The sequence below is a fragment of the Stomoxys calcitrans genome, chromosome 1 (assembly GCF_963082655.1).
Source record: "Stomoxys calcitrans chromosome 1, idStoCalc2.1, whole genome shotgun sequence".
Classification (NCBI taxonomy): Eukaryota; Metazoa; Arthropoda; class Insecta; order Diptera; family Muscidae; genus Stomoxys; species Stomoxys calcitrans.
Window position 1 is genome coordinate 5,355,331 of NC_081552.1, and position 12,805 is coordinate 5,368,135.

Below are 12,805 nucleotides of genomic sequence, written 5' to 3' on the forward strand. Positions count from 1 at the left end.
CTTGCGTTGACGCCTTTCCTAATTAGAGCATGCTTTGATATAACATTCAAAATCTTGCCTTTATGAGGCAGTTAAATGCGCATTTCATTATCTGATTTCTGGTCAACATCGATTTTATTTCACAGCATTCCCCTTGACCTTAAACTACTAACACCGAAAAATTTACCAATAAATCGATGAATTTTTTATTTTGAAATCTTCTCCACCACACAGGTGGTGGCCCCAAATAAAAAAACGTTTGCGAGGTGTGTTGTTTTTTTCAATTTTTATTGTTTTTTATTATTTGTTTTGTTTTGTTGTTGTTGTTGTTGTATGTTTACAATTTGTATATTGTATGTCTTACTATTTTCGTCTTTTTCTTGTTTTTTCCATTTTAATGTTTTTGTTTTGTTGTCTCGTTCGATACACACATAGTAAATTGAACAATCAATACAGAAAAACATTCATTGCATGTGTCTGTTGTATGCGGTTTGTTGTTGTTGTATGTATGTATGCAATGTCATATAATAATATTTTAAATATAGTACGTTACAAATAACATAATATTCTACAAAATTAATCAAAAAAAAAAAAAAACGAAAGAAAGAAAAACCACTGATGGATGAGAAGACGCCCCAAAGATGGCGTCCTCCTTAGGGGATTTCTTTAGATTTTTTCTTCTTCTCATTTCGAAATTCATTTTTTTACTTGTTTTATTTTTGTTCTTGTTTTCTTTTTATAATTAACACAGCAATGACCTTTGAGCTTCTCCTTTATGTGTTTGGAGAGGCAGGAGAAGCTCAAAGGCCCAACTAAAAAGTCTTTGCAAATTGAGAAATTAAAAAAAATATATATTCATGGATATATTATTGTTTTGTAACAAAAAAGAAATTAAAAAAAAAAATAAAATTAATAAACAAACTAAAAAAGAACTCAAAGATGCGCTTCAAAAGATTTCGATAAGAAAAAAAGTTGGAAATTATTTACAAAGTTCGAATGTCGTTGCTAGAGATGTACTCGAGCACTCGCACAGAGTTGAGGAAGGCAATTAAGGAGTGTATGTGCGTGTGTGTGTGTCGTAGGGTGTTAGTTGTGTGTATGTGTGTATAGGTTCTTAGGAAGAAATAGAAGGAGAGCGAGAGGAAGGATTCTTAGGAAACTTTTCGTAAGGGTAGCTAATTTTTTGTTTTGTTTAAGTTAGAGAATTTTTTGTTGTGCTTAGTTTAAAAGGCGTTTTGTTTTTTGTTTTGGGTGGAGTTGTTGTTGCTGACTTAGAAGAAACCATCACCGGTGGGATCATTGACCCATGGGTAGTTGTTGGGACATCTTACGCAGGTTTGCAAGTTGACAGTTTCTCCGGGAATTTCCTTGGAAGTCAACTTGCAGGCATTGGGCACCCAACAGGCAGGCTTGCCTTCGACGGTACACTTCTCCCTCCAGGGTTCGAAGTTCTTGACTTCACTGATGGTGCGTGGATTCTGCATCCATTGGATAACCTGTGTCATGGTCACAAAGTAGACATCATTGTGATTGGCCAGGATTTCATCGATCCAATACAAGAAGGCATCCAAGAATTCGGGATTGTTCTTCAACCAGGCAGCATGGAAGTACAAACCAAGAGGAGCACGATTTTGATCGTAATGACGATCGAAATTGTGATTCAAGAAATTGTAGAACTGATCACCGGTCAAGATGTTGGAGCAGGAGTCAACCATAGCGCAACCGGGCAAGTATTCATCATTGGTGGGGTCCTCACGACGATCCAATTCATTCATGACCATTTCCCAGACAGCATGAGAACGAGTGGGGCAGCTCTGCAAGTTACCATGGCAACGATGGGGCATGCGGAAGTACATGGTATAGGGCCATAGCGGGGGATTGGACAAGGGAGCGGTGATGGTGGAATCATACAAGAAGGCTTGCTCTTCCATCATGGTGAATTGATTGTTGCCACCCACACGCAAGTAAGGGGCGCGCACACCTACAACGGAGTTGTCGGTGATGTTGGAGAATTTCTCAATGATAATACGCATGCCAGCCATTTCCTTAGCCCAATCATCAACGGTGGCATTGGACCAGAAACGTTCTTCGTCATTGTGGCTAAAGCGAAGAAAGTCGTATATAAAGAAAGAAAAAGAAACAAAGAATGGAGAATTGTTACAAAGATATAGGCGATATAGTTTTAGTGATTTTTATTTTACACATTCCAGAGCTCATCTGTCTCCGAAAGTTTATTTTTTCACTTCATTAATCTGTTTGGTGTTTAGTACTTACGTAATGGAGTGGACAGCAACTTCATGACCCTTACGATGAGTTTCCTGTACAGCCGAGTAATTGGTGTATTTATGTGAGATGAAGTAGGTGGCCTTGATGTCACAACCATTGGGATTCTTGCGTCCCTTAAACATTTCCTTATACAATTCAATGTTGTTGTTATTGATGGCATCATCGAAGGTGATGGTGATCATCATGGGAACGTCCTTGGCTGGCAAATCACCGGGAATGGCGGTACCATCCTCAGAGCAGAAACAATCGGGCAACACACACACGACAGGATCACAGGGAGGAGCGCGGTTGGGATCATTGTCAATGTCTGCAAATCGAAATGAAAACAAGGAAAGGAAATAAAATTAAAATTTTATGATGAAGAAGATTATAAACATTAGCCAAGAGTTCAATAACCTTGTAAGCAATGTGCTCTTTTACGCTTTGTTTGTCATCATTAACGTTGCATTGGAAACAATTTATGGGCAATTTGGTTATTTGTAAAAATAAACACCTCTTCTTCTGGGAAACGACGAAAAACAAACGATGGTGAATGGATGGATGTCGATATGATGGCAAGGCAAGGTGTATATTTTTATTGTTTTTTGGAATTTGAATCACCGTTAAACGTTGCAATGTCTTCGTAACGGCACATTTTCCCGTTTCAAATGCCAATGAACTTTTGTATTTTCATGGCATTACTACTTGTGCCAGTGCTTTTGGGGTAGCAAACAATTCCATGATTGTAGAAATAAAAATTCAATATTCACACCTGTATGTGAACATGTATGTATATGTATGCATCAATGCATTTAAGAGACACACACATGCACTGTAAGAAAAGAGAATGGAAAAAATTCACTGGCAACACCAAAGCCAATGATTAAATTGCAAAGTTGCATAGTGGGATGAGAGGAACTTTTTTAAAGTTGATTTTTCGTCCAAACTCCCCAAAAATGTGCCAAACAAAAATTCCACCCAGGTGATCGGGCTATACAGAGCTATATTCACATATGCTCGTATAAAGACCGTATTTGGCAAGAGTGTCCATGGATGAAACTCAACATTTTGCAAATTTCCTCCTGAACATTGCACTAAGGAACAGGGGCAAACTTCTCACATATAAATGAGTGCTGTCCGATTCAAGTTTAAGCTTAATGGTAAGGGTCCTCCTTTTTATAGTGGAGCTGGCGATGGCACTATCGATATTTAATTCTTTGTTACATTTTTTGAAAAATTAAACAAAAATAAGCAGTCCGACAATGAATGTATGCCCATAGAGGGCGCAATTTTCATCCGATTAGACTAACAATTTGTACAATGATTCACACTCATGACTTCCAACTGACTGTGTTAACCTTGATATTATGTGGTCTGTGCATTGATATTGCTTCTATATAAATCGATCTCCTGAATTTTACTTCTCATTTTCGTTTGAAATATAAATGTTGGGAAATTAATGATAGCATCGATACTATCGATATTTATTATTAAAATTATTGAAAATATCGATTGTTGCGATAATCGATAGTTTGCCAGCTTTTTTTATAGCCGAGCCGGAGTGTGTGCCGACGCCTCTTTGGAAAGAAGTTTTTTTATGACATAGTACTTCACAAATGTCGCCAACATTAAGAGACCATAATCACCGCTGACAATTTTTTTCTGAGTTACTCGCCCGGAATCGATCCCAGGGATTCAGCGTTATAAACGAACACGCATACCTCTGCTCTACGATAGTCTCCGGGTGTAACACCATTAACTGCTCTATATTTCAGGGAAATTGGGCATACATGCTCTTTTTATTTCGTAGTACAGTGCAACTCACAACTCACCGTTCCAAACTTTAACAAAATCGAGCCCAAATATGGTCTGGCTTAGACCAACCGCCGTATGTCAATAAATCTTATTCAACTCATTGTTCCAAATTGGACAAAAAATGTGGTTGGTACAGTAAATCGAGCGTGAGTGCTATAACAAGATTTAGTCCGAGGTGGCCGTCTTCTAACTTAATCTGTCCATGGAAAAACATAATTTGTACCAAGTCATAAATCGGTAGTATTATTTTTCAAGGCTTTAGTGTAATTACAATGGACAGGCAGACGGGGGTTGCTAAATCATTCAAGATTTTTGCGACGATCAAGAATTTAGGTCCTTTAAGGGTCAGAAATACATTTGTTGGTGTGTTGCAAACGAAATGAGGGTGTATATCACAAATAAAGTATGCAAATTTCACCCATACCATTCTATTTCTTATGTTGCTATCACACGACATGTGTTTTCAAATATAGCAACTCTGACAGCTGTACACATCGTTTGATACGTACGAAAAATTTAGTATGATAAATGGATTTTCAAATAAGTTTCCAACTCTTTCGATTAAAGCGAGCTCTTATTTCATCGAACATACATATCTATTTAAAAAAAAAATACAATACACATTAGAAAACATGATGATTAGAGCGCACTTTATTCGTATTTGACCTACCTAAGGAAAGTCTTATGAATAGAGAAAGTGAGCGCACATATCGTGCGATAGAAACCTAACATAACATACTCTTTATCAGTTAACCCGTTCTACATCTTTGGGATAATTAATGCAAGCAATGTTTTCAAAACTGAAAAGAATCTCATTTTTCAAACAAAACAGTTTACGGATTGATTTTTCCACTTTTTTTTTCCTTCCCACTGTGCGACTTTGCTTTAAACCATATATAAAATCCAAGTATTTATTTATTTTATACACATTACAATTACGTGAGTTACCAACCACCGCCGCCACTGCATGTGGGAGTGTCGTCTGCCTATGTATATGTGTGTCAATCGATAGATTTCCCAAACAATTAAGCGTGACGTCAAATGAGGCCGGCTAAATGGTGCTCTCTTTCCTCCTCTCACTAATACTCTCTTTAGGCATTTATTTAGGCATTCTCATCACGTTAACATGTCTCAAAGTAACGGTGGTGCCTAATGTATGGATGAAAACCGGGGTTCCGTTAGAGAATGGCCAAGTACACCAGACACACACACACACACTAAATATAGGAGAGCGCATGGAAGAGGACCCTTTCATTGGCTTTCTGTCAAACCAAATGTCGAGTCATAGCCAACGTAGTAAAAGCCATAAAATATTGCACTTTTACTTCAAATCTTTGTTTACCTATAATTATGTTTATTTTTTTTTTTGTTTACTTGCTTGTGTTGTGGATTTCTGCGAATTTCTGCTCGCATGTTTCCATCTAATTTTGTATGTTCAACAGGTTTAGTGATGAATTTATTTTTGTTGATAATACATACGAATTGAAAAATTGAATTTGCGAAAGTTCAAGTTTCTTTGGTTTTCATTGGTAACAACAATTTACAATCAATTGCAAATTGCCATTCCTTTACGCTCTGTATTGTTATGTAGGGGGAAGACGAAAAAGAAGAAGAAGCGAGGCTGATGTCGATATTTGCGCGGTTTGCGTGTTTTGAAATTTGAATGGCAAAACAATTTGCTGGCGCATTTTTAAGTCAATGCGGATAAGCTACGAATAGTGAAATGTAATGATTTTCAAAAATTCGTATATCATACGCAAAGAAGATACTTATATTGCGTTTATGGCAATAGTTTAGCAGGTTCACCCTAGTGTTGGACTCACATTTTAAATTTCACTATGATTGTTTAGTTACTCAAATATTAAGACTCTTTTTTATGTAACTAATATAAGTTCAATGCTTTTAAGCAAATGTGTGCTGGTTTTAAACCATTTTATGGACTTCTCCAAGTCCGCCAAGAATGTTTTCAATGAGATTCGTCAAACGGATTAAGATACTCTACATTCCCATAACTAGTGAGTACTGTGTAGAGCAGAGATCTGTAGATTGTCTCATATGCGGTGCACCGCAAAAATACTTCATTCAACTCTACTCAACGCAAACAGCCTTAACAAAAACACAAATGATTTTGCAGTGGTTCTGATGTGTATGTGTATCGCTATGAAGCTAAGGAGTGACGCCTGGGTTTAACACCTAACACCTCAAATAATTATGATCATATGTCTCTTGTATTTCCGGTGGTGGATGAGTGTTTGCCAAAAATAACGCAAATATCTGTATTTTATTTTTAACTTTAAAAAGTTAGTAAACATCCAGAAAAATATAAATATGTATGTATTATCATTATTGCAAAAGCATTACCACAATTAGGATTTGAGTCAATGTGTTGTGATGATGCTGTGTTTCTATTCTCTTCCGGGACAAAGGGGGGTATTAAAAGCGGTGGTACATGAAGCATGAAAATGAATGTACGAGCACTCTTACAATCGCTACACATGTCTTTGTGCTCACCATAATACCGCATCAATTGAGGTGGCGATAGATATTAACTTCCTATTTTTTGAGTATACCGCAAATCAGAAAAATACCACCGCTCAATCGGACAGTAAATGCGGCTTTTAGGGGCTTGGAAAGTCAAATCGAGAGATAGATTTGAGACCAGGAGATCTGACCGAATCGGACCATGCTCGGCTCGGTTGTTGGAAGTGGTAACGCAACACTACGTGCAAAATTTCAGCCAAATCGCAAACATTTGCAGCTTCCAGGTGCTCAAGACTTCAAATCTGGTTATCGGTTCATATGGGAGCTATATCCAAAACTGAACCGATATGGCCCATTTGCAATCGCCAAAGCCATACAAGAAGCAATATGTGCAAATTTTGAAGCGCCTAGCATTATGCGTTGGACCGGAATCGTGATTTCCACAGACGGACGGACGGACAAGGATAGATCGACTTAGAATGTCAAGACGATCAAGAATATATAATAGAGCTGTTTTTTTTTTTGGTAAATCGTATATCAAAAACGTAAACTATATCAATTCTAAGAAAATTCTCCAAAGAAACTATTTATCTAAAATAAAATCCTAATCCGCGCCTTTGGCCTAGAAAATGTACATGCCCGCCTTTGCCAAAAAAAAAAAAAAAAACAATACTAGAAGTAACAGATTTCTCCATGTGGAGAGGCGCGGATTAGAGTTTGATCAGATCTATGGTTTCTTCGGAGAATTTTATTAGAATTTTATGTAAATTACGATTTGCTATAAGATTTTTAATTTTTTTTTCATCTGTACAAATCAACCCGCCCTAATGTATCAATATTTCGAGGTATTACAAACAGAATGGCCAGACTAGTATATCCTACGGTGGTGGATATAATTATTCTAATTTTATTAATTTATTTTGTTTATTTTGTTTATTTTGTTTTTATTTTTTTATTTTTTATGTTTAAGTTTAAGTTTGAAATTAAGTTTAAGCACTAGTTAAAAGTTTCTGCTTTTATTTTATACCCACCACCGAAGGACGGGGATATATTAATTTTGTCATTCCGTTTGCAACACATCAAAATATTCATTTCCAATCCTGTAAATTTTATCTAGCCATGTCCGTTCTGTGCCTATCCGTTTATCTATTGAAATCAGTCTTAAACTGTGAAGTTATTGAGCTGAAGCTTTGCACAGATATAACCCCAATCCCATGGCAGCCGGTTGTATGTACCGGATTGACCCGATGAATTCCTTCATCGGCAAGGGCTGCCGCCTCAGCGTACCACACACTGCTACTACTACTACTACTACAGATATAACCCCCATATAAACCAATCTTCCGATTTAAGGTTTTTGGCCGCATTTATTGGCCGATTTCGTTGAAATTTGCCACAACGAGTTGTGATGGGCCCTTTGACAGCCGTACCGAGTATGGTCCAAAGCGGACCATATTTGGATATAGCCGCCGTATATACCCATCTCCAGATTTAAGTTCTTGGGCCCATAAAGACGCATTTATTACTTGAAATTTGATGCAGTGATTTGTATTAGATTCCTTTGTCGAATATGGAGCAAATCGTACCATATTTGGATATAACTGCCAAATATACCGATCTCCCGATTTAAGGTTTTGCGACAACAAAACCCGCCCACATCAATCTCCGATTTGAGGTCTTTGACCCTGGAATTTGCTGAAATTTACCATAGAGAGTAGTATTTGACCCCTCGACGTCCGTACCAAGTTTGGTCCAAATCGGACCCTATTTTGATACAGCTGCTAAGGCTTCATAAATGGTGCATTTTTAGGTGGTGGCTATCTAAAGTTAGGACTGGTCGAACTTAATGCGTTTTTATTTGTTATACCCACCATCATAGTCATTGCGTTTGTAACACCTCAAAATATTGATATGCGACCCCATAAAGTATATATATTCTGGATGGTCTCGACATTATGAGTCGAACTAACCATGTCCGTTCGTCTGTGGAAATCACGGGCACGGGAGTTGACTTCTTGAGTCCTTACAAGCCACAATTTTTTTGTCCGATTTGGCTACAATTTTGCATGTAGTGTTCTGTTACGACTGCCAACAACTGTGCCTAAAACGGTTCAAATCGGTCTATAACCCGATATAGCTCCCATATAAACCGATCGGATTTGATTTGGCACATGGTGTTCTGCTATAACTTTCAACAACTATGCTAAGTACGGTCCTGGTTTAGCTCCCATATAAACAGATCGGCCGATTTGACTTCTTGAGTCCTTACAAGCCACAATTTATTTGTCCGATTTGGCTACAATTTTGCATGCAGTGTTCTGTTACGACTTCCAACATCTGTGCCTAGTACGTAGTATAACCTGATATAGCTGCCATATAAACCGGTCTCTCGATTATCCTTATTGGGTTCCTAGAAGCTTTAATTTTTGCTGGTTTGACAGAAGTTTGGTATTTAGAATAAAATTATGCCCTTCAACTAAATTTAGTTTGTATAAATTTGTAGCAGAATCCAAGACTCGGCCCGGCCGAAAACTTAGCACGCATTTTACTAGTTTTAATTGCAATATTTGTAAAATTCTTTTTAAATATTCTTATTTGTGACTTAACATAGCAGGTGTTACTCATACGTTTTGGATCACCCTACAATTGAAAATCTGAAAAATTAACAAATAAGCTTCCCATTTGGGATTTTGTTTAATTTCATGAAATTTGCACTTTTGTCACATTTGTGACACATCAAAAAGGACTTATAAATGATTTTTTGTTTGTTTTTAGTTTTGGTGTTTATTATTCCACACTGGTTGCTGCATTCATTTCACCAGCACCATGAAGCATTGCCATTCCACCTTTTGCGATCAGCATTTTTTTGGTATACAAAGCCAACAAAATAAAAGATCGTCACTGCTGACAAGCGTTTCAAACTTGAAGATGGATGGTTTTACTTTTTGTGAAACTTTAATCAGTTTAGTGTTTTTTTTGCAGTTCTTCCTTTTGTTTCGAAGTGAAGTGAAGTGAAGTTAAATTATATTTCATTGCACGCTGGCAAAAACCCAAAATGTTATGTCATTGCCTAAAGCTGGAATTATCCAACATCAACCTGTTGGATTATAAATGTTTTTAAGCAATTATGAAAAAAAACAAACGCCAAACTTTAATGGAAACTCGTAAAATTTTGTACAAATACACTGAGGTCTTCACGTATGTGGGTAACTTGTGGCATTAAAACTCAGTTAAGAGTTTCTTGGGCGTCTCAATCAACATCAATGTAGCTGATGTCATCATCAACATATTTAAATGGAAGTTGGCTGCACCCTTATTAATTATAAATTACCATAGCACATAGCATTTCAGAAGTCTTTTGTGCAAGTGGAAACAGGAAAATTAATTACCTATGGTATTAAAAAAAATGTGTACAAATTTTCAAACATCCCGCCAAACATTTAAAACTTGCTTACGAGAAGAGTTCAAGGAAAAACAAAAACATTTTTTTGATTAATCAATCATCTTAATGATGGACACCCATGCATGGGAAAACATGAGACATTAAAGGCTGTGGAGATTGCTATGAGTATTCCTTAAGGACCTGGGAAAATGGTTTTTGAAATGCCTCTTCATATACTAGATAAGTCAATATTTTTTATGCTTGCCTTAAATATTGTTACTTTTTTTTTGATTTTTTGTTATAGTCATAATGCTTTGTTTATTTTATTGTATCTGCTACTTGAGTTTTGCTTTGTGTTTTTTCCTCGGTTTGACGTTATAAATAAATATTTGTTTGTATTGAGCATTTATGCTTAACAATTGTTAATGGTTTATGGTTTTGTTTGGTTTGTTTCTTAGTTCCTTATGTTGGTGTTTGTTTTGTTTTGTTTCATTTAATTTTTCGCAATGCCAATTATTTTTTATTTTTGTATAGATTGAGCCACCAAACAACGTATTATTAAAATTTTAACAAAAAATACAACTTGCAGAAGCCAAGCAAATAACACCTTGTAAGCGGATTAATTAGACGTGCCAACATTTACGGCTCCTTCTTTGTTTTGTACGCTTCGCTTAGATAATTATCAAAGCTTTAAAATGGTTTCAAGCGCACCGACTAATGGCTGCGGCCATAAACACATTGACGTAGGAATATTCTTTCAAAGATGCGGCAATAACTCATAGAATTTTTTTAAGTAGTTTTTTATATAGCCTCCGCCATCGGGTATGGAGGGTATACCAATTTAGTAATTTCGTTTGTAACCCATCGAAATATTGATACGAGCTCCAAGAAACTTTAAATATACTTGACCATCTTGACATTCTGAGTCTATTTAGCCATTCGCGTCCATCTGTCGAAGGAGTAAAGCTAGGCTCTTCAAAATTAAGCACAACTACTTGCCATAAGTGTAGGTCAGTTGTTATTGTTAATGGGAATTGCTTGCGGTCCATGCTTTGATATAGCTCTCATATAAAGCGATATCCCAATTATAAATTGACTGAAATTATGTACTACGACCTTTTCTATGATATTTAACAGGTGTGCCAAGTAATCTGATATCGCATAGATCGCATGAAAACCTATCCCATAATTATATTCCTTGAGCCCGTATATGGCGCAATGGTTATCTGAAATGGCCTCCAACATCCGAATCAAGTATGAGTCGAAACGGTCCATAACTTGATATAGCCCCAATAGTGTGGAAAATCCATAAAGAGTTACAAATGCATGGTCCAAGTCGGTTTATATCCTGATATAGCTCCCACATAAACCGATCTCTCTCGATTTGACTTCTTGAGCTCCTGGAGGTCGCAATTATTATTCGACTACCACAAGAAAGGAACAAAACTGTGTATATAAACGGATCTTCCGATTTAACATATATAGCCTTCAGAGGGTACAGTTATTATCCGATTTGGCTGAAATTTTGCACAATGACTTATGCCATGACTCTCAATAATCCAAATCGGTAAAAAAAAACCGTATATAGCTCTTATATAAGCCAATCTCTTGATTTGAGTTCTTAAGTCTATAGAAGGCGTTTGCTTCGGGGTGGTTTCATCGAAATGAGTCAAAATTAGCATTAACATCTTTTCTTCCTAATTCCGCTTTATGAAAGTGGAAAGGAATGGCAATGCTTTGTGGGCCAAAGTTCACGAAAACTTGAAGTAAAAAAGAGATTTTTTTCTTTTTGAAAATATTGCAAACTTTGACAAAAATTTCCAATTATATACTGGGTACTGTATAGAGCTTAAAAATTTACGGAGTTATTAATAAAACACGGAAAAAATCAAGTAAAAATTTTGATATTTTAAAATTAAACTTTTCATACCTCCTAATCAGTGTACAATGTGATGGTATATTTTGCTGATGGCCTATGGCTTCCTCCACAAATGCCTTGAATACGTTTTACCGCTCAGATCAACAGATAAACAGTTGTGGCCTTACTTCAGCCAAATTGAATAAAAATTGATTACTATAGGGGCCTAAGCACTTTATGAAGCGTTTTGACCCAACCCAACTACATCTAGGAGAAGTATTTACGCAACATTTTGAATGGATCAGAAGCGCACGTAACAAACGCATGTTGAAAATGTCCAAATGGTATGATTTTCAAAACAAATTTTTTGTGCGACTTTTGAATTTTCGATGGTCTTAGTCAAATAAAACATTTAGAAGTCTAGTCTAACTCGTTGGCTTGGTACCTCTGGTAAGGAATTCAATACCATTCGATATGAACTCACGAACAATTTTATTAACGACCACTGCATAGCTGAATAACCTTGCCCACTTTTCTTATTAATTGGCATTGTGCCATCAGAATCACTCAGATGTTTTCGTCTATTGTGATACCATAGGAACAGGTTCACATTTGCTAAATCAGACAGGTTCTCAAAGAAATGAGAACCTACAGTGTAACTCTTTTTGACTGCCAGTGCGGGAAACACACACAGCACATGTTCTATGGTCTCTTCTTTCTCGACGTCTTCACAGGTTCGGCAAATGTCGTTTCTGGCAATCTGTGATGATGGACACAATAACTGCAACGTCCTTCTAACTAGCGACAGTAAAGCGGAAGACCTCTTCAAGTCTAGATTAGCCCCTCCTTTGTGACCATCTATCATCCGTTGCCCTTCGGGCCTGATCCTGTAGACTTAGCTTACATGTCGCTAGAGCTATACCAACAGATTCTAGTTCTCCTAGAATGTGTAGGGTAGTTCCTAGTATTGCCTGGGATATCTCTGTGACCCGGCACCCAAAACAGCTGAATTTTGAACTGTTCAG

At 36.8% G+C, this 12,805-nt stretch overlaps 1 protein-coding gene across 1 annotated transcript in view; it reads right to left on the bottom strand.

The window, feature by feature from the left end:
- Positions 1 to 246: 246 nt before the first annotated feature.
- The window catches only part of LOC106087062 (chitin deacetylase 1), a 30,460-nt gene continuing 17,901 nt past the window's right edge, over positions 247 to 12,805 (bottom strand). The window contains exons 4-5 of the mRNA XM_013251953.2: positions 2,254 to 2,572; positions 247 to 2,079 (exon numbers count right to left, since the gene is read on the bottom strand). Of these exons, the coding sequence (XP_013107407.1) occupies positions 1,251 to 2,079; positions 2,254 to 2,572 (1,148 nt within the window). The 3' untranslated portion in view covers positions 247 to 1,250. The remainder of the gene's footprint in view (positions 2,080 to 2,253; positions 2,573 to 12,805) is intronic.